Source organism: Hyaena hyaena, unplaced genomic scaffold (genome assembly GCF_003009895.1).
Source record: "Hyaena hyaena isolate Hyena2069 unplaced genomic scaffold, ASM300989v1 scaffold_1144, whole genome shotgun sequence".
Classification (NCBI taxonomy): domain Eukaryota; kingdom Metazoa; phylum Chordata; class Mammalia; order Carnivora; family Hyaenidae; genus Hyaena; species Hyaena hyaena.
In genome coordinates, this window is record NW_024081779.1 from 104,650 (window position 1) to 127,512 (window position 22,863).

The 22,863-nt window shown below is 35.5% G+C and overlaps 1 protein-coding gene across 1 annotated transcript in view; it reads left to right on the forward strand.

The window, feature by feature from the left end:
* LOC120224264 (plexin domain-containing protein 2-like) overlaps positions 1–22,863 on the forward strand; it is a 234,382-nt gene that overhangs the window by 102,063 nt on the left and 109,456 nt on the right. Inside the window, exons 7-8 of the mRNA XM_039222500.1 lie at positions 5,599–5,717; positions 21,767–21,866. Coding sequence (XP_039078431.1) covers positions 5,599–5,717; positions 21,767–21,866 — 219 coding nt within the window. The remainder of the gene's footprint in view (positions 1–5,598; positions 5,718–21,766; positions 21,867–22,863) is intronic.

The following is a 22,863-nucleotide window of genomic DNA, read 5'->3' on the forward strand; positions in this document are numbered from 1 at the left end:
TGTTTAAATTTATTCTGAAGTATTTTATTGTTTCTGAAGCCCTTATAAGTGGGTTTCTTTTCTTAATTTCTCTTACTGAAAGTTTTTTGTCAGTCTATAGAAAATCAATTGATATTTATAAATTGATTTTGTAGCTCACAACTTTACTAAACATGTTTATTATGTCTACAATTTTTTGGTGGAGTCTTTAGGGTTTTCTATTTATAATATGTCATCTGCAAACAGAGACATTTTACTTCTTTTTTTCCATTTTGGATTCCCATTATTTCCTTTCCTTGCCTAATTTCTCTGGCTAGTATTTCCAGTGCTGAATTGGATAAACATAGTGAGAATGGGCATCCTTGTCTTTCTCCTGATCCTAGAGGAAAAGCTTTTCACTTTTCACCCTTAAGAGTTCTGTTAGCTATGAACTTGTCGTAAATGGACCTTGTTATGTTAAGATACATTCTATCTATAACCAATTTGTCAAATGTTTTTATCATGAAAGAATGTTGAATTTTGTCAAATGCTTTTTATGCATCTATTCAGATAATTATAGAATTTTTATCCTTCATTTCATTACTTTTTGCATCACATTGCTTGATATTTGTATGTTGAATTACCCTTGCATCCCAGGAACAAAACCAACTAGATCATGGTGTATGATCATTTTAATGTACTGTTGAATTTGGTTTGCTAATATTTTGTTGAGGATTTTTGCATCTATGTTCATCAGGAATACTGGCCTGTAAGTTTCCTTTCTTAGAGTGTCCTCATCTGGCTTTGGTATAAAGGTAACATTGGCCTTGTAAAATAAATTTTGAAGTGTTTTCTATTCTACTTTTTGGAAGAATTTGATAAGGATTGCTAAAAAAAATTTTTTTTTCATGTTTGCTAGAACTCCTCAGTGAATTTGTCTGATCCTGGACTTCTCTCTTTTTTTTTTTTCTCCCCTAATTCCTGATTCGATCTCCTTACTAGTAATTGGTCTGTTCAAGTTTTCTATTCCTTCTTGAGTCAGTTGATTAATGGTATGTTTCTAGGAATTTATGTATTTCTTCTAAGTTATCCAATATGTTGGAGTATAATTATTCATAGTAGTTTCTTATAATCCTTCAGACTTCTGTATTATCAGGAGTCATGTCTCCAATTTCATTTCTAATTGTTTTATTTGAGTCTTTCTCTTTTTTCTTAATCTAGCTAAAATTTTGTCAACTTTTTTATCTTTAAAAAATAATTCTTTGTTTCATTGATCTTTTCTATTTTCTTTTTAGTCTCCATTTCATTTATTACTGCTGTGATCTTAGTCATTTCCTTCTACTAACTGGGTTTGGTTTGCTTTTCTGTTTAGTTCCTTAAGGTGTAAAGTTAGATTGTTTTTGATGATCTTTCTTTTTTCTTAAAGTAAGCATATATGGCTACACATTTTCCTCTTAGAACTGCTTTTGCTGCATAAATTTGGATATGTTGTGTTCCCATTTTTATGTGGTTCAAGATATTTTTAAAATTCCCTTTTGATTTCTTCTTTGACTCATTGGCTATTCAGAAAGATGTATTTTAACCTCCATATATTTGTGAATTTTCTAGTTTTCCTTCTGCTCTTAATTTTTAGTTTTCATACTTTTGCTGAAAATACATGCATAAAATAATTTCAATCTTTGTAAATTTGTTTAGATTTGTCCTGTGGCCAAACATATGATCTATCCTGGAGAATATTCTATATGTACTTGAGTAGAATGTATATTCTGCTACTACTGGATGATGTATTCTGTATATTTCCATTAGTGTATCTGGTCTAACAGAAAGTTGAAGTCTGTTGTTTCCTTATTGATTTTCTGACTGGATGATCTATCCATTGTTGAAAGTGAGATATGAAGTTCCCTACTATTAATGCATTACTGTTTACTTCTCCCTTCAGATCTGTTAATATTTACTTTATATATTTAGCTGCTCTGATGTACGTACATAAATTTTTACAGTTATTATATCCTCTTGATGAATTGACCCATTTACCATTATGTAATGACCTCTTTTGCCTCTTGTAACAGGTTTTGGCTTAAAGTCTATAATGTCTGATACAAATCTGTCTACCCCAGCTTTCTTTTGGTTTCCATTTGCATGTATACTGATGTTATCTTCAATCATTACACTTTCAGTCTATGTGTGTCCTTAACACTGAAATATATGTCTTATAAGCAGTATATATAATAGGGTCTTTTTTATTCTTATTCTTTTTTATCTCTTCAGCCACTCTTTTTCTTTTTTTACCCTGTGTCTTGTGACTGTAGAATTTAAGTCCATCTACATTAAAAGTAACTACTGATATTTCTGGGTTTATCATTGTCATTTTTGTAGCTGTTTTCTCACTGATTTTTGTTCATTTTTTTTCCCTTTCTTTCTCCCTTGCTCTTTTCCTTTGTGATTTGATCATTTTCTGTATTTGTTTGCTTAGATTCCTTTTACTTTATCTTCTGTGTGTCTACTTTAGGTTTTTGTTTTGTGGGTGCCATCTTAAGACGTACATAAAACATCTTATACAATCTGTTTTAGACCAATAATGACTAACTCAAACACATACCACAGCTCTATATTTTTACACCTTCCACCACATTTTGTTTTTGATGTCACAATTCACAACTTTTTAAATTGTGTATCCATTAATAAATCATTACAGTTATTTTTATACCTTTGTCTTTTAACCTTTATACATGAGCTGTAAGTGATTTACCCATCACCATTACAATATTAGAGTATTTAACTATATGTTTATCTTTATCCCAGTGAGTTTTATATTTTCATATAATTCCTATTAGTTATTAGTATCCTTGCATTTCAGCCTGAAGATCTCTCTTTAATATAAGGATGTCTAGTGGTGATGAACCCCTTTAGTTTTTGCTTGTCTGGAAAACTCCCTTTCTCTGCCAGTTCTGAAGGACAGCTCTTTTTGGTAGAGTACTCTTGGTTACCAGGTTTTTCTTTCTTTCAGCACTTGAATATTTCATTCTACCCACTCTACCCTGCAAGGTTTCTGCTAAAAAATCTCATTGTCTTATGGGGGTTCCCTTGTAAGTAGTAGTTTCCTTTTCTCTTGCTACTTTTAAGATTCTTTATCTGCTTTCAACTTCTATCATTTAATCATAGTATTTCCGAATGTTAGTCTACTTTGACTGATGTGATTAGGTTTTGGATCTTCCTGGATTTGGGTATCTGTTTATTTCTCCAGATTAGAAAGGTTTTTAGCCATTTTTTTTAACAAGTTTTCTTTCTCTTTATTTCTCTCTTCTCCTTCTAGGATTCTTATAATCTCCTTCTGGGATTCTTATAATATCAATGTCAGTCTATTTGATGGTGTCATATATATTTCTTAAGCTTTCTTTACTCTGTCATTCTTTTTTCTTCTCTAACTGGATGATTTCCACTGCCCTGTCTTTAAGTGCATTAATCGTTTCTTCTACTTGACCTAGTCTGCTGCTGAACCACACTATTAACATTTTTAGGTCTTTTTTGCCTGGTCTTTCCATACCAAACTTGGATATATAGTCATAAGGGGGTGCTCCTTCACCCATTTAGAAACTGTGTAGTTGCTATCATCTTCTAGGACTTATAAATATCTTCAAGTAAATTGGCTATCAGAGCAAGGTGATTCGGGTGTTTAAGCTTGGATGACAGCTGGAAAAGTGGGGACACTAGATATATAGACAAATTCTTTCAAAATAGATACAGGAAACTTTGTTTCATTGTTGGAGTTAGCCAGAGACCAATGTGGAGGAAGTGCTCACTGGTCCTCTTTGACTATGGGAGAATAACAGTCAGCACTTAGATGAACTAAGTAGAAGCTGGACCATCATGCTACAGCTTATAAAGTATGTAGCCACACCCCTTCCAGGGAAAGACTAGGAGATAAGCATTTTTCCCTGCTCCCTCTCTGCTGAGCCCTAGGGGTAAGTGGAGTGGGGGTGGGGGGAGGATAGCCATGGTAAGTACTCAGGGGCACACCTGTTGCTTCTTTGTTTGCCACCATACTGTGGGACTTGTAATGCAAACCCAGTTGTCTCTAAGAACTAGGATGTCCTAGAAGCCTGTCTCTCAGGCTGCAGCCACAAAAACCGGGTGCCTGACACGTATGCAAGCTCTTTTCCAGAAGGATATTGGTGACCTGATTTCGTAGTCAGAATGAGCAAAAAGGCAGAAGTTGGGGAAAGTGCCCACTGGCTCCTTTGGGCACCAGAGAGGAAAACTGAACCCAGATGCATGCAGTTTCAATGTGGGTATATTCTCAGTTGCCTAAATTACAGCAGTTATTCAGCTTTAGATTTCTCTCAAAGGAAATGGTTCTTGTGTAGCTACTCATTGGGTGTGTTCCAAGGGAGGAGGGAAATTCTGAAGCCTCTATTCACCACATCTTGGTTAAAAGCTTTCAGCAGTAAGTTGAACTCAAAAACACAATGAAGACTGTATTCTGTTTTACATTGATCATCAGGTACAGGAATTAACTCATGAGCAGTCGGATGGGTGAAGTGCACAGGGTATGGAGCTCACATACCAGGGCACTCCCTGGGCTCACTACTCTCCTAGCACCTCCACATCTTTACTAACCCACCAGCTCTCTGTCATACAATCTTGGTTTTCCTTTTTTTCCCTGTTTAATCAGATGTTTACTGACCTGAGAGATAAGCTTATCTCTTGGTTCTGTGAATTTCATTTTCTGTAAAACATTTTTCATTTCTGTAAAATAGTTTTTTACAGAATGTAAACATGATTTTTCTTAACCAAACAAAAAATCCAATACTTAGAGCTAAGCAAAAGCCTTAGCTCCTCATTTGTTTTCCTTTAGGAAGAAAAAAAGAAAAGAAAATAAACAATGTCAGTTAAAACAAAACTATGAATTCTCGTTGGTGGCTATTAAAGTGTGTTTCAGTTTATTTTTTGTGTTAATAGTTTTATAGTAAATACTGGTGGATTGACTCATCAGAATATGATACATAACACTAAATACTCAGTCATCCCAGTGTACATGAACTTAAAGGGGGCTTTAGAAATCTTTGCCTAGGGCACTTTAAGCTACCTTGTAACCTCTTTGAACCAATACAAAGACAGAAATACAGGCATCGTGAACCAGAGGAAAAAATTCCCATTAGTGTTGAAGGAATTTTTTTTCAGCATGGAAAAATATAATTCTAAGTAAGGAAGAGACATTTTCAGGTCTTTTATAAGTGACTCTAGCTTTCCTAAATGTGTTCGTTTTTTTTTTTTTTTTCTTTTGTCAAATGTATTTGAAGTTCATTTAATCCACTTGGGCTGCATTTTGAAAGTGGCTCATAGAAATTTAAGCAGACAGTACCCATTAACATTAATGGACTTCCTAAGGCAAAATTCCCTCATACTGGGCTTAATATTAACCTCAGTATGAGATTAGATTTTACTAAATATTTAGAGAACTCAATTGTTTAAAAATATCCCAAAAACAATTTCAATAAAGAATTCCAATTATCCGTAAAAAATTCAAGTAGCACAAATACTAGATTTGAAGACTATATGCATGGTTTTGTGAAGTCTCTCACCAGAACTGATTGGTATATTTTTACCAATGTGTTTCTTCTGCTTCAATGGGGTTTATAGGCACCGCACTTGTTGTCCAGTGGGACCACGTCCATCTCCAGGATAATTACAACCTGGGAAGCTTCACATTCCAGGCAACCCTCCTCATGGATGGACGCATCATCTTTGGATACAAAGAAGTAAGTAATATATTGATGATTTTCTTTCCCTTTGAACTTGACCTCTATCTTTTTCTCCAAGTGTCAAGAAAGAGACATTTTACAGTCATGAACCTCAGATAATTTTCTCATGTCTTGGTTTGTTTTGCTTCATACAAACATTTTTTTAATATACTAGGTTGCACTGATTGTTAATTCTTTGGGTTATGTTTTATATTCTGAATTATGATCGATGAATTTCATAAAATTATGGAACAATTATATCCTAGTGGTATTATAACAAAATACCTCTATGAAAAAATATTTCCAACTTGGAAATAATCTAAATCTTATTACTTATATCTATGTTTTGTTTGTTTTTGTTTGTCAATTTCTGTGACATGTTTTGGTTCTAATTCCAAAGGTATTATTATACATGAAAGCTTGTGTGGTTCAATGACCCAATACTGAAGCAATCAGGACCCATAATCCTTTGGCCAGTATTTATTTCAACCTGAGAGGAAAAATTAATTAGAGTTCTAAGTGACAGAAAGAATAATGGAATTCAAACGTATGGTTTGTTTGATTTTACCAAATTCACAAAGTAAAGAATGGAAATTTATTAAATTACGGCCTTAAATTTACAGAATGTCTAAATTAGAATAATAGTATGTTAAGTTTAAGAACTCTATTAACAATACAATTAAGGACTAATAGAGAACCTAAACTCTTAGGAAAGAAAACAAAGAATATTAGAATAAAATTCCAGGAACAGTAGTGTGGTATTTTAGGTAGTCACTCCTAAAAGGAGGAATTTTGACAATGTGAAGTAATGATGGGCAATTATTAACCCATTGGTTGATGGATATTTATAATAATACAGACTCAGTATCTTATTTGAAGAGTTATTTTTTCTTAGCAAATGAATCCCTGGCTATTAAAAGGACAATTTAACAATTACTCACTTTGGTCAAGTCTTCTGAAATACATCTTTTCTATAAAGTGAGGGATAGGTAGGGGTGCCTGGGTGACTCAGTCGGTTAAGCGTCCGACTTTGGCTCAGGTCACCATCTCACAGTTCATGGGTTCAAGCCCAGTGTCAGGCTCTGTGCTGACAGCTAGCTCAGAGCCTGGAGCCTGTTTAGGATTCTGTCTCCCTCTCTCTCTGACCCTTCCCTACTCATGTTGTCTCTCTCTCTCAAAATAAATAAAAATCATTAAAAAAAAGATGTCATATCATTTTAAAAATGTGAGGAATAGTTTTATATCAATTATATAAGTCAACTTTTGAAAATCTTATAATCATTTAAAATATTTCCACTCTTTCGAAGAATTCTTCCATGTGGAATATGATATAGGATCTGATCTGCTTGGTGCTTCTTTATCCAGAGCTACATTTTGATATCATAGTTTAACATATATATATATGTATTGTATATGTATTGGCCATTATATTTTTATATCACCTTCTCAGAAGCTGAGAGAATATTGTTCAAAGGGACTCCTTCATTTCTAGTTTTCATTATAATCTAGTGTCATTCTGGAACTGCAGAGTGACATTATGGGATGTTAGTTTTCAACTGTTTTAACCAGCGGTGGGAAAGTTTCTGGAGAGATGCCGAGTCAGTAAGTCTAGGGACTTAAATCTCACTAACTGTAGGCAATTTGAAGCAGAGATTTGTGTTTGTACTGTGGTCTCTGTCTAATCTTTATTATCAAAATTGCCATCTTTATTTATACTTTCTCAATGGGTGTCTCACATAGCAGAGTAGCAGTTCATTTTTCCTATTCCTTCTTTGCAGGGGGTTTGGTATTTTTTAAAATGCATTCTTTTCTTTATTTTAATCAAAGAAGAATTTTCCACTATGACTTTCCTGTTTCGTCATGGGTAATATTATACCGGTAGGCAATTTTAACACTTTCTTTGTATTCCCAGACTGTTATCCTACTGAATATTAGTCCTTCTGAACTCAGAGTTCTAAAGAAGTCATTACTTTATTATTTGCTTTGTTGTTCTTTCTCTGTCCTGGTTAAAAAGCAATTTTCTATTTCATATTCTACTTTATTTTTTTCTGATAATTATCATGCATTTCATTTTGGTGATGAGAATTTCTATTTGTAAAATTTGTCACAGTAAGGGTTCCCTTGCATCTGAGAGAAAGCTAGATGCTCCTTCACACTTCTAGAAAAACATTTACGACCACAATACCATAAAACAGTTGTTTGCACAATGTATTATCCTTGACAAAATGCTTTCCCATACTGTATAGTTTTCAATTTTTCAACAATGTCCTATATTCTTAATATTCATAAAGGCACTGACACATAAAAGTATTAATAAATCTGTGTGGCTTAATTGAGGAATTAGACCATACACAATTATCTTTATTTTATAGCTAAGCAGACTGAGTCAGAAAGGTTAAATGGCATGCTTATGGACACAGAACTAGTTAAGGACAAATTCAGGACTAAAGGCTCTAATTTGGTAATCTGAAAATACCTCAACATTGTTTCCTTTCCCAAGGAGATTATGTAAAGCAATTCACAAGTCTATTTCTCATCTGTTTTTTAGAAAATATTGGTTAATGATTGGTGTTTAAGAATCTTTTTTTCCTGACTCCAAAATATGACACAATCGCAATCTCACAAAGTTAATATTCTGAGTTAAGTTATATTGCTAACAAAATCATAAGGATATAATAAGAGTATAATTTTGTGTTCCTGTCCTGCTTAAATTTGCAGAATCAGCGTTATAGATAGGGAAGTAAATACAATTCTTTCTACAATAAGTTGCTACTAACTGGTTAAGGCCAACTTTGTTTTATTTTATTTTATTTTATTTATTCATTTCATTTCATGTGAATGAGAAGAAAATATCTGATTTCTACAGAAACTATCAATAGAGGATTTGTTTAAATCAGAGTGAAATTAACAATGTGTTAAATAAACTTATTGACATAAATTCCATCTATATTTCCCTCAAGTGATTTATGTCAGTAGCTAATTATGTTTCCTGTGTTAACTGTTAATGTGTCAACTGCCCATCCTAACCAGTCAGATGACCTTCAACTCCATCGTGTTCCACATATGGTCATTTTTCCAACATCATAATCTTTCACGTGCAAACTAGATCAATAATAGTCAACAAATGAGAACATACATTTGCACTTACAATAATCTTGCTTGTAATATGATTGAGAAATACTACTACTGTTCAAAATAAGAGTGAACACAGATTTGCTCATGGCATTCAGTGTTCCTTCACCAAAGTCACAGTGTTCTCTTAGCCATCCTGGTGAGAGAAATAGTAGAAGCATGGATTCCTTTGAATAAGTAAGTTATTTCTCCTGAAATTGTAACTCTGTATTCTTGAACCAAAGATTTACAATTCTGTTTTAAGTTATTGTTTACACAGTCTCCTATTGTTACACAGCTGTTTATTTTAGTTAACTTCAAAGAAATAGTTTACTTGGGATAAAGCCAAAGCACAAAAAACATATTGTCTTTTTCTTAATTTCCTGTAAGATTACCAGCTGTTCACTTTAATGCATTTTCCAATTTCACAGTATCCATTTGTTTCTTGTGCATAGATTTAATTACCTGATAAATTAACCATGGTGTCATCTATTGACTTAATGTATTAATAACAGTTCCTTTAAAGTTCATGGCTGATAACTTATATCTAGATTGCCTTTGGGTCTCTTTCTATCAGCTGTATTTTTTTTTCTTTATTTCTACATTCTTATTCACTTGTCATGTCTCCTCCCCCCCCTTTTCTATTAATTAATTATTTTTAAATTTACATCCAAATTAGTTAGCATCTAGTACAACAATGATTTCAGGAGTAGATTCCTTAATGCCCCTTACCCGTTTAGCCCATTCCCCCTCCCACAACCCCTCCAGCAAACCTCTGTTTGTTCTCCATATTTAAGAGTCTTTTACGTTTTGTCCTCTTCCGTGTTTTTATATTATTTTTGTTTCCCTTCCCTTATGTTCATCTGTTTTGTATCTTATATTCCTCATATGAATGAAGTCATGATATTTGTCTTTCTCTAATTTCACGTAGCATAAAACCTTCTAGTCCCATCCACGTAGTTGCAAATGGCAAGATTTCATTCTTTTTGATTGCTGAGTAGTACTCCACTGTGTGTGTGTGTGTGTGTGTGTGTGTGTGTGTGTGTGTGTGTGTGTGTGTGTATACCACATCTTTTTTATCCATTCATCCGTTGATCGGCATTTGGGCTCTTTCCATACTTTGGCTATTGTTGATGCTGCTGCTATAAACATTGGGGTGCATGTGCCCCTTCAAGACAGCACTCCTCTATCCCTTGGATAAATACCTGGCAGAGCAATTGCTGGGTTGTAGGGTAGTTCTATTTTTAATTTTTTGAGGAACCTCCATACTGTTTTCCAGAGTGGCTGCACCAATTTGCATTCCCACCAGCAGTGCAAAAGAGATCCTCTTTCTCTGCATCCTCGCCAACATCTGTTGTTGCTTGAGTTGTTAATGTTAGCCATTCTGACAGGTGTGAGGTGGTATCTCATTGTGGTTTTGATTTGTATTTCTTCACTGATGAGTAATGTTGGGCATTTTTTCATGTGTCTGTCAGCCATCTGGATTTCTTCTTTGGAGAAGTGTCTATTCAGTCATGTCTCCTTTTATGCTATATGTTTGATTGAATGTTAGGTGTGACTTACAAACTACTATAGAAATACATTGAGGTGGTGGATGATGTTTTCTTCCTCCAGTGAGCATTAACATTGTTTGTTTGACAGGTAGGATGGAACAGATTACTTTTTTTTTAATTGTCAAACATTTCTATTTTTTCCAAATTTTTATTTAAATTCTAGTTAATTAACATATACTCTAATATTGGTTTCAAGAATAGGATTTAGTGATTCATCGCGTACATATAATACACAGTGCTCAACACAAGTGCCCTCCTTAATCCCGAACAGATTAATACTGTCAGGACTAAGCTCTTTGAAAGTTGAGCACTAGTCCTCATAAAGACTGCTATATTTCGGGTTAGCACTTACTTTTAGAAAGTAGTCCTTCAGGAATCTCCACCCAGGCCTGGGCATTTACTACGGAACCTTTTGTGTTAGTGACCCTGAACCCTGTGTTTTCCTCAGCTCCATGAGACCATCTGAAGTTTTGTTCAGTTTCTGTTGCTAAATCTTGCTTGTAAATTGCCAGACGCCTTGACAGGAAAGTGGGATTGCAGTCACTTCTGTGATTTCCTTTCTCTGGAATCTTGGCCTTTTAAGTCTTTGTTCTTTGATAGCTACCTGATACCTCTGACAGGCGCTTCCCATATGTTATTTATCTTTCCAGCTTAATCTCAGTAGGAGAAATGGTCTTTTACCAGTTGGACAGCCACAACCAGAAGTCCCATTCGCTTTTAATAACAATTCCTTAATTTGATAAAATCTAGCATTTATTGAGCTCTTCATATATACCAGGCAGTAACCTAAGTGCTTAACATTTATCTCCTAGAATTCTCACAAAAAACAAGCAGTAGTCACTTTTATCATTTATAGAGAGGGAACCTAAAACACCCAGAGAGGTTCAGTAACTTTCCCAACATTATGAAACAAAGATTCATCCAAGGTTATATGACTCCAGAACCTGTATTCCTAATCACTGTCCCAGACTGTCTCCCTCCAAACTTTCTTTTCAAGAAATGCCTGAACTGTTTCACTCACTTTGATATCCTCTATGGTCTTTCCTGGCTGGTCAGTATTATACTGTAGTTCTGCCCCCTTGACACCACAGGTAAGAATGGTTTGTCTTTCCGTAGCATTTACCTCATTTACTTTATTAACTTTTTAAAAAATGAAAAGAGATTATACATAGGTAAAAAAGATAAAAATAAAACATGCACCCTTTCTTAGACAAATAGACTTTGGAAAATCACATTTCCATTTCCTATTCTGTTAATAACCAGCTGTGACCTAGAACCCATATTCTTTGTTATTTTTATAGTTTTTTTAAGTTTATTCATAAATAAATAAGTGGGGCACCTGGGTGGTCAGTCGGCTAAGCATCCAACTTGGATTCAGTTCATGCTCTCACAGTTCGTGAGTTCAAGCCCTACAGCAGGCTCTGTGCTAACAGCTTAGAGCGTGGAGCCTGCTTCCAATTCTGTCTCCCTCTCTCTCTGCCCCCTCCCACTCATGATCTCTCTCTCTCTCTCTCTCTCTCTCAAAAATAAATAAATATTTAAATTTTTTAAAAAATAAAATTAATAAGAGAAAGAGGGTGTATATACGAGGGGGGTGCAGAGAAAGGGGTAGAGAGAATCACAAACAGCTCTGTGATGTCAGCACACAGCATGACACAGGGCTCCATCTTATGAACCATGAGATCCTGACCTGAGCCAAAATCTAGAGTTGGATATTTAACCGACTGGGCCACCCAGGCTCGCCTTTATGGTATTTTTAGTTACTACTGAATAGTGATTATTGTTTGTTTCATTACAGTAGATGTAGACCTAAAATCTGGGATCCTGGATAATGTACGAAGGAACTTATCTATTCACAAAGAAGATTTCATTCCAAAAACATTAGGGATTTGAAATCAGATATCTTACAGTCCTGATGCTCTTTCCTAGTATATGATCATAGTTTAGAAGTTGCATTTCCTCTGATTTGTGTTTCTCTTTTGTATTTTGAATTTATTACATTATTTTTTCCAGTTGTATTTTGAATTTATTATTACTTTAGATACAAACTAGAGAAGGATATGATTCTTCCTGTATCTTTTGCAAATTCAGTTATTTTCTTTAGCTCATAAGAGGGATAGGGTAGTCCTCAATTTCAGACAACACAATTAAAAAGAAAGTCATATAATCCTTCTATATGGTGACGGGGAAATCACAGAGAATGCATATCCTACCTGCAAGACCATCTATTCTATCCATTTTCTTGTTTGAATACCTTTTATTTTAGAGGAGGTCACTATTAAAAAACCCCATTGTTTATTAAGTAAAATCACTTTCTAATCTGTTTTTACCATTTAAGAATTTAAACTTAATGTACCTTAGTATAACATCCACCATTTCTGCAGAAGAATGTATACCTAATAAATCAGCATTGCCAATTTGGTATAGGTTTAAATGGCACCCTTAATTCATTTTTAAAATTTCCTTCAAGAAATTTCCTTTTTCTCTTATTTAAGCTGTAATGATTTTTCATTCATGATAATCATCCTGAAATTATTTAAAGACGAACAATTGCTGAGCTTGTAGAATTTATGGAAAAAAATAATTCAAGAGAGTAAGAGAAAGCCAGAAGAACTGAACAGTGAAACATTTACCTTTGATATGAAGTATTTTGCTTTTATGACTATTGCTCTGTGTGTGACAATGTTGGACATGTGTTTATATAATATATTACATCCAAAAAACTTTATAGTTCTGCCAGTAGAAATATATATATATGTATGACATGTATACATATACATTATATATTCATATAGTTATATATTTTTATTTAAGTAAAATCTATTCAATAAATTTATGATACAAGGTTGAGAAAAACCAGGTGACATAAAATGTTGATTATAGACTCTCAGGAAATAATTCTAAAGAAAACAGAGATACAGATGATTTTACATTATAGCATTACCCTGTATTTTAAATACATGAAATATAAAATTGTATCAACATTTGCATTTGTGGATGTATTTTATGTTTTAGTTATGTCACACATAAAACCTCCTGATGTTTTAGTTTCTTTTTACTTTTCACAGTGTAAGAAGATGGCAGACTGAACCGCTTTCCCTTTATAATGTTCCTATAACAAATGCTGTGGGTAAAAACAAACAAACAAACAAATAAAGTAGCAAGGTAGAAGGATCTATTTAGAGGAAGTAATTTTAGATACAGAAACCTGTTCCAATGCTGTCCCTGCCCCTAGAAATTGCATTGTCCTTAGACAATCTATTTGATCTTTCGGGATGCGCTTTCTCCTTGAAGCCCTTCTTCCCCTCCACCCCTGAGATGTCACCGAGATGTTGGTCTTGCCTATATCAACCCAAATCCCGACTCCCTGCTCTGATGCTTCGAGACCAAAGAGCTTTTTTGTCCCTCCCCAAGGGGAAAGGCCTGTGCATTCCGTGTGTCTTTCCAAACCCACGGAGTCTCCCCATCCCCTCCCTTTCTCCCTAGTGTTTGCTTCCCGGTCATGTGTACGCAAGCTCCCTTGTCTAGCTGGAGTTCCAGATAAAGGCCTCACTATGTTTTGTTGTCTTGAGCCCAGTCGCACAGCCTTCTTCAGGCAGACGTCTGTCTCATTGTCTTACTTTATATGAAGCTCCAACTCTACTTGTCAGTTCAGTAAGGGGCAGTCTTTAAATCAGACATCACACTAATGTGTGTGTGTGTGTGTGTGTGTGTGTGTAAAATGGATATGTTGTCAGCATTTAGATATCAGAGGGTTTTAAATAAAAACACGGATTTGTATTGCCCCTGGAGAAATCGGAAACCCTACCTCACTTGCCCTACATTTCCACACAGCAACAATTGGCTAGGAAATGACTCAGAGTATGTTCCCTCCAGTTTTTCCCACAGCAACTTCTTTCTTACCCCAGGCTGGCACTAGTTTATGTAGAGATTAAGTGTGAAACCCCTCTTTTAATATAGGAGCTGTCTTATGTTGTCTCCTTCCAGATTTTCTATAAGGTGTGATGGTGGAGATAGGGAATGGAAGGATGTTAAGAATGTATCTTTAGCTTATGACGTTCCTTTGCTTTCATGCCATCAAGTGCATGGCTCAATATCTGTTATATGAAAAGAGTCCAGTAACTGTAAGCTAGAACAGGATTAAAGTAATCGAGCAAAAGTTAACGATAGTCAAGAAGGCAAATGGATTTTTATCTTGTCAAATTTAAGGGAAAGACTTTCTATTCAAATACAGGTTTTTTTTAATGTTTTATTTATTTCTGAGCTCTCTCAGAAAGAGAGAGACAGTGTGAGCAGGGGAGGGTCAGAGAGAGAGGGAGACACAGAATCTGAAATAGGCTCCAGGCTCTGAGCTAGCTGTCAGCACAGAGCCCGACAGGGGCTCGAACCGACGAACTGTGAGATCATGACCTGAGCTGAAGTCAGACGCTTAACCGTCTTAACCACCCAGGCACCCCTCAAATGCAGTTTTGAGACAACTAAGCACTAATACTCAGGACTTTGTGTTGTTTTGATAGTAATAAAAGAAAGTATGAGTTTTTATGATTGGACATCCAACTGTGAGTAACACAGAAGACAGGTCTGACCTTTAAGGATGATGAGATAGAAACTTAAAGGTTGATGCAGGTGAGAATGGGTAAACTAGTAAGCTTTGTTTTTTTTTTTGTTTTTTTTTTAATGTATATATATTAAGCTACTAGACACCATGTTGCTGACTAGCGAGTGAACAAAAATGACCTTAGAGTAATTCTTCTCCATTTGATAGGCATGTGATTCATACTTTGGAACACCACACTTCGCAATCAAGCCCTTGATAAGATGCTGTGCTGCCTATTAGATAGATAGCTGGGTCTGTAATGGAAACAAATGAATGTTTTAGTGAGGTTTGCAGTGCAGAAGAGAGAGGAAAATAAAGTTCCATTACCTCTGACTCAAGCAGCATGCTGTTATCTCCCTCGCTGTTTTAGAGACAGACATAAAAGCTCACATTCTGTGTGTTGTGTTTGTGTGTCTGTAGCCTGGAGAATTACACCACAGCATGGAAGAGAGCCGCCTTTGCCTCTGAACCTTCCTCGAAGGACCAGTGTGCTCTGCTCTACCCTTACCTGCCCCAAATATCTTTTCCTGCCTTAATTTTGTCTGCTGACTACAGACAGTTTATACTCACTTAAATAATAAACTCATCAATTTCCTGAAAACTGAAACAAAAATTAAATACCTAAAAAAAAGAATTTAGAAATGCCTGTGTAAGCAGAAATAGAAGCACATTTTAGCTGGTGCTAATGTTCCTTTTTCTATAACTATCTTGTGGAATGAATGTAATTGTAAAACTCATTCTCAGAAATTTATGATTCAATACAAATCATACAGAGGCCGAGTGAAAATTTAGCTTTGCCTCAGTCATAAAAAGCAACTATTATAGGCAGTTGAAAATAATGAAGCTACATTTCTTTCTCTTTTTTTAAATAAAGCATCTATAGTTTAGAATTGGTAATGTTTCAGGATGGCTTCCTGAAAACCCCATGAACTAACTTCGGAAATATCTTAAGAATGACTATAAATTTGTAGAATGGATAAAAAAATAGCTTCCCATAAAGGAAAGTTTTTAGAGTTTTCCTACTTGGACATCCTCATTGGTCATGGCTTCTCTGACTTCATATCCTTGTCCATTAAGAGTCCACTATGGAATAGATGGTGGTGACAATATGACAGACCCTTTCTTGTACTAATTCTGTGTAATATTGGCTATAATTCTAGATGGTTTATTTAACACACACACACACACACACACACACACACACACACACACAGTTGCTTTGTTGTTATTAGTCAAAGTAGCTCAAGTTAAATGTGACTTTTAACAGTACTCATAATTCATCTTAATGGTCTCTAATTAAATACTAATATGGAAACCTGCAGACTGGTCTGACTTGCTCAGAGAACTTACACAGACTGATTTCTTTGGGTGCAGTAAGTGAGAGGATGAACGATCCTTTCGGAGAACAGTCCCATGCCTTTGATGTCTTGAAATAAAAAGATTACAGTCCAAGCAAGTGAGGTAAAAGGGATATGACAATATCAGGTGGAAAGAGCGAGACTATTTCTGAAAGAAACCTGTGAGAAAGCCTAGAATTGTTCATCTTTTCCTTATTAATCTTTTACAATATTAAGCATTTAATTCAATTGCCAAAAGTGTTTTTTTAAAAACCTGATATGTAATTGTTTCATAAAAGACTTGGGTGCCTTCTAGAAAAATGTGGGGAATTAAAAGCTTCTCATACATTTTTATTTTAATATTTAATTAGGATAAAAGACCATAGTTTTAGAAAATCTGTTTTTATTCATGAACTCTATAAAATTTTAAAGAAAAGTATTTGAGGCCAATGGAATTGCCATAAAAGTATCCTTTTCCAAACCTTCCTCTTCTCATTTTGTCCATCTCTGGACATTCCAGTACTTTCCTTCAGTGCTGCACAGGCGTCCCTCTGCACAGGCAGACAGCTCCTTCTGGCCTGTGGCGTGAAACACCCCTGAAGGTGGATGACGTGGCAGCCCTAATAAAATGCTCAACTCCCTTCTTCCTGCTATTGAGACCAAAGACCATGGTGACATCATTGACCTCTTATTTCTCCTACTCTCCTCACATCCATGGCATTTCTCAATGATAGTGCCTTCACGATTCATCTGGAATCCATCTCTCCATCCCTTCTACCTCCTACACATATCACTCCAGTGTAGCCCAAGCCACCCATCTCTTATCTGGACAACTGTGATGCCTTCCTAACTAGTTTTTCTGTCTCCTCTTGACCCTTACAGACTTGACCATACAATAGATCACAGTGTGATCTTTTTCAGATGTAAAAGAACAGCCTTCCTCTGTTCAAAACTCTCTAAACCATCACTGTACAACATGAAATAAAATTCAAAGTCATTGCCATGGCTTACAGGGAATGTGTGCTCCCTATGACATGCCCCCAGCACCTCTGATTTCCTTTGAGAGTCTTACTTACTCTTCATGCTCCAGTGGTACCCTTTTAATTCTGAAAGACACCAGAAGCAATTTAGTCAAAGCCTTTGCCTGTACTGGTTCCTCTACTCAGAATTTACCTCAAATATCCACATGGCAGGCTCATTACTGTAGAAAAATCATCTCATCACAGAAACTTTCTGTGACTCCATCTCTTAAAGGAGGCCTCTAGCCCCTTCTATCTCTTTGCCATACTTTAGTTTCCTCCTTAGCACTTACCACCTCCCAGCATACTTTATGTTTTTACATTCACTTTTTTTAAAATGTTTTATTTATTTCTGAGAGAAAAAGAGACAGTATGAGCAGGGGAGGGGCAGAGAGACAGGGAGACACAGAATCCGAAACAGTCTCCGGGCTCTGAGCTGGCTATCAGCACAGAGCCTGACACGGGGCTTAAACCCACGAACTGTGAAATCATGACCTGAGCCAAAGTCGGATGCTTAACCGACTGAGCCTCCCAGGCACCCCTGTATTCACTTTTTAATATCACTCTCTGCCTTCTAGAACATAAGCTCTGTGAGAGCAGGGTCTTTGTTCTGTTCTCTTCTATAATCCTAGTGCCTACAGTAAAACACAGAAAATATTCAATTAATGTCTAATAAGTGAGTGAATTTATTCTATCTTAGCAAATCGCATGGAGAGTATATGTGCATGTGCCTTTTGGGGAAAATAATTTTTATATGGTAGGTAATATTCTCAGAAATTTATTTTCTGTTTTATATTTCCACATTATATTAAGACTTATAATAGAGTTCTTGATGGTAATAGTGGTTTGTCAGACCCAGTCCTCAGAAGTCACTGTCCCATGAATAAGTATAACTAGAAAACCAGTAGCAAGTTAAAATGTTACCCTTAGAAGCAGGCAATGATTTCTGCCTACCTCAGTTCTCTTACAAATAGGTACAGTTTTTCACCTTGTTAACAATTTACTTATTGAAGCTTGGAAAGGTCAAAATCATTCAACAGAGTAAAACCATAGAATGGTGGCTTGAAAGGGTCTTTACAGGTCATCTACAATTATCTTCCTAAAGGGTTTGGCCAATTTATGATAGGATTGTTTTCAGTGGCAGAAAACTGTCTACATTGTTAGGCTACCCATTTTAGTTTCAGATGGATTTTCCTTAGGTTAAATGAGTCTGAAGCTAGGTAACTGAGACACATTGGTCTTCATTTTTTGGAATAAAAAGGAAAGAGAATAAACTAGGGAATAAAGAGATCTAGAAGAGTGAAAGTAAGATGCAGAAAATGAAACTCTCCTGGAATGTTCCAATCTTTCAAGTTTAATTGTACCTAGAAGAACAGAGATATTTATCTGATTCCCTGAAACCTAAGAGGAAGAATGCTACTTCATTTTATGTAGAAACACCCAAACTTCTCTGTTTGTATTTGCTCTTAGATCTCTAATAGAAAATGCATTGGTTAGTATTGCTGTGTAACAAATCACCCCAAAATGTAGTTATTTAAACAACTCCATTTCTTATGTCTTACAAGATACCTATGGATCAGCTTCACAGTACTGCTGATCTGGTTTGTACTCTCTTGATCTCAGCTGGGCTTATTCACGTGTCAGCTGTTAGCTGGTAGATTGACTAGGGGCTAGCTGGTCAAAGTCGACCCCTGCTGCTAAGGAAACTTTCCTCCATATGCCTCTCATATATTTTCAGGAGACTAACAGTGTACATTCTCATGGCAGTGGCAGGGGGCCAAGAAAGAAGGTAGAAATGTGCACATACGTTTTCAATCCTCTCTTTTGCTTCACGTTTGCTGTCTTCTCCCTTTGTCATATTACTGAGCTGGAGTCCAAGTGGGAGGGGATCAAAAGTAACAAGGCAAAGGTTATGGAAAAAGGGGGCCATTGATGCAGGCCATTAGTACAGTAAGTACACCACAGGTATAAAACACAGGAGGAGAGGGTTTGACTTAGAGACAAAATATAAAGATAGAGAGTAAAAGGAAGGAAAGAGATGGAGACAATAAAATCAAAATGAAAGACGCCTAGGAGAAGAAAGTGATAAGGGAGAAAGACTGAAGAAGTAGAATAGAAAATCTGAAGGAAAGGGAAAATTATGATAAAGAGGTCTGCAGCAACAAAAGAGGCAACCTAAAAAATAAGCCCTTATATAAAAATATAATATTCATGACAATATAATAGGATTTTCCAGTTGAAAGCTTTATAAACTCAAGTTATGCTATGAGTATGGGATAAGAGGAATACAATCACTTACATAGAATTATCTTGTAAAATATTTCTCACCTTGCAGAGGAAAATTGTAGTCACAGATGTTGGAAAATGAAAGCAATTGATGAATATAAGCTTGCAAAGTTCTCATACTTAATCCTGATCAGGCATGTGTTAATGCTGCTTGGCAATTGTGACTTTGTCTTGTTAGGAAATGCAAAATGAAACTTGAATTGGAAATATTTTTTATGTTTTTTTTCTAATTTTTTGTGTTTTCTTCTTTAATTATGTCTATCTTAAATATAAATCACACTTATATTAACATTTCTACCTCAACGTGGCATATATAAAACTGGGTAATAGTATAAAGTCCACTAAGAAAAGGAAATATAGGGGCACCTGAGTGGCTCAGTTAGTTAAGCGTCTGACTTCAGCTCAGGTCATGATCTCACAGTTCATGGGTTGGAGCCCTGCATCAAGCTCTCTGTTGTCAGTGCAGAGCTTTGGATCTTCTTTCTCCATCTCTCTCTGCCCCTTCCCCACTGGTTCTCTCTCTTTCTTTCCCTCAAAATAAATCATGACTTCAGCTCAGGTCATGATCTCACAGTTCACTGGCTTGAGCCCTGCATCAGGCTTTATGCTGACACTCAGAGCCTGGAGCCTACTGCGGATTCTGTGTCTCCCTCTCTCTCTCTGCCCTTTCCCTGCTCACACTCTGTCTCTCCTCTCTCTCAATCTCTCTCTCAAAAGTAAATAAACATTAAAACTTAAAAAAAGGAATTAAATATATGATACTGAGTATGGCTTAGTAATCATTAAATAAAGTATGTCAGAGTTTCATTTAGTGAATGAACCTTTAAGGACAGAAATGTTGGCTTTGCTTTGTTTGTTTCTGTTGTCCAAATATCAGAATATTTCTTAAGACTGGTTAAGAACTGGACATACTGAAATAAAATTGGCAATACCTTAACACTGATTTAGTACATAAAGAGAAAATGTCATCTTCCATTTACTTGAGATACTTCCATAAACTTCAGATACCGCAAAATTCCCTCTTAATTGGTTAATTTTGCCAAAATAGCCCTTTTACAATTTCCTGATGTCATGAGCAAAAATAAGCAGTACAGTGCTTATTGTATCCTTCCTTCTCATTGCTACACTGGTTATTATGGTTTACAAGACAAGGTCAAATCGAACATGTGCTTGAATGAATTATCCACAGATGACCACAGTCTGCTTCTTCCACCTTAAGCTTTGTTGGTGCTTCTGTCTTCCTCTTCTTGTTTCTTGTTCCTTGATTTATTGCAGACGGATGGATTTGTGCCCATTTTTATTTCTATAACACTAGTAATAAAGATAGTAATCATATCTCCAGTGACTGTTTTCTAGATCTAGAAAAACTGACTCCAAATGTTTGTCTTATTTGTAACTATTATATATTCTCAATGTGTTTTAAGTTTCTTAACTGCAAATATTAAATAAAAATGACTGTCATCTTCAGATTTGGGTTCCACTGAGGTTTACGTTTAGGAAATGTGATCTTGAGATAACCCATCATAATTTATAAATTTTCCATGTAAGTTTCAGTCAGAATAGTTCAGCATCCATGAACATTTGCCAACTTTCACCACCTATTACTCAACAGTGTTATTGTTAAATATATAAATAAATATATATTTAAATATAAATAAATATATTTAAAAAATGCACAAGCAGTGCACTTACTTGTCCTTCTCTAGGTTTTAGATCGATAAGGCCACTTGTGAACAAGGATTTTTTTTAAAAAAAAAAAGCATGAAAAGAAATATAGAATAAAGTATTTTAGGAAAACAATGGTAAAAGAGTCTCTATTCCAGAAATGAAAGACAGCACTAAATGTATTCATAGTGTGCCTATATGTGTGATGTTTTCAGCCTCTGGCACCAGTTAGATTCTCAGAAAATCTATTTACTTTCATCAACAAGTAGCTGTCTGTTGGACAAGGACCTCTTTTGTTGCATTAACCCATCAAAAGCACTAAACAGATGTTATTTTTTGGTATCGTATGTCTTTCTTCTCTAATATTTCCTGCTCGCTCTCCCTGGTTCTTCATCTCTAGCACCTGATTTTCTCCGGTAACAAGATGATCACACTCCCCGCTGCCACTCCGAAATGAAATTCAAATCTAACACAGAGCAATCTGCTTTTTCTTTTCCAGATTCCTGTCTTGGTCACACAGATAAGTTCGACCAATCACCCAGTGAAAGTGGGGCTGTCTGATGCATTTGTCGTTGTCCACAGGATCCAACAAATTCCCAGTATGTAGAAGATGGGTAATCGCAGTCTGAGCCTGCTGTGGGGGTAAATTTAAAGGAGATTGATTTTAGGCAGATGTGACTGTTTGCACAAAGGAATCACTTAGCTGATTGCTGCTTGTAAATTATTGTTTGGGTTATAACTCTTATTGGCATTTGCTGTCTCTCTGTTACTCTTCAAGTAATAATTTAGGTAAACTGAAATCAAATAGCCAAGCCAAGAGCATGTAATTTTGGATTCTTTGGTATAGTTAGCTTGGTTGCACAGATCTATTTCTTTCTTTTTTTTTTTTTTTTAATGTTTATTGATGTTCAAGAGAGAGCACGAGGAAGTGAGGAGCAGGGAGTATCTGAAGCAGGCTCCGAGCTGTTAGCACAGAGCCGGATGCAAGGCTCAAACTCATGAACCTTGAAATCATGACCTGAGCCGAGGATGGACACTTAACTGACTGAGCCACCCAGGCACCCTTCTATTTCTTTCTATTTCTTTCATTATTAAGAACATAAAGAAATGACAGATTAGTTGACTGATAGGTATATGACTGTTATTTGTTTGGCTTAAATTATTAGCAAAAGAGGAGTTTTGTGCTATTTTATGTCTATCATGTTTGTACAAGTGTTTGAGAGTCTAAAATAAGATGACAGAAAACGTGTAAAGTGAAGTAAATAAAAATTTTGGTGGAGCTATACCTACCAGAGAAGATATATACCTTGTTTAAATCCTTTTTACTTATCTAGTTTACATTTGTAGAATAAATACATATGTGTTACTTAGTCAGCAGTACTATTAAAAATTGAAAATATTAGAAATTAATCATATTAGAAATTCAGAAAACTGCCATTGGTAGTAGTTCTGATCATGTATATAGCCATAGTTTGTAAGTTTCTGTGTTTTAAACCTTCGCCATTCTAGAAGAGTCCTGAGGGATGCTTGGGTGTGCTAGTACTGAAGATGTCTGTTTGTGTCCTAAACATGCATATTTAAAGCAAGAAGTGATCA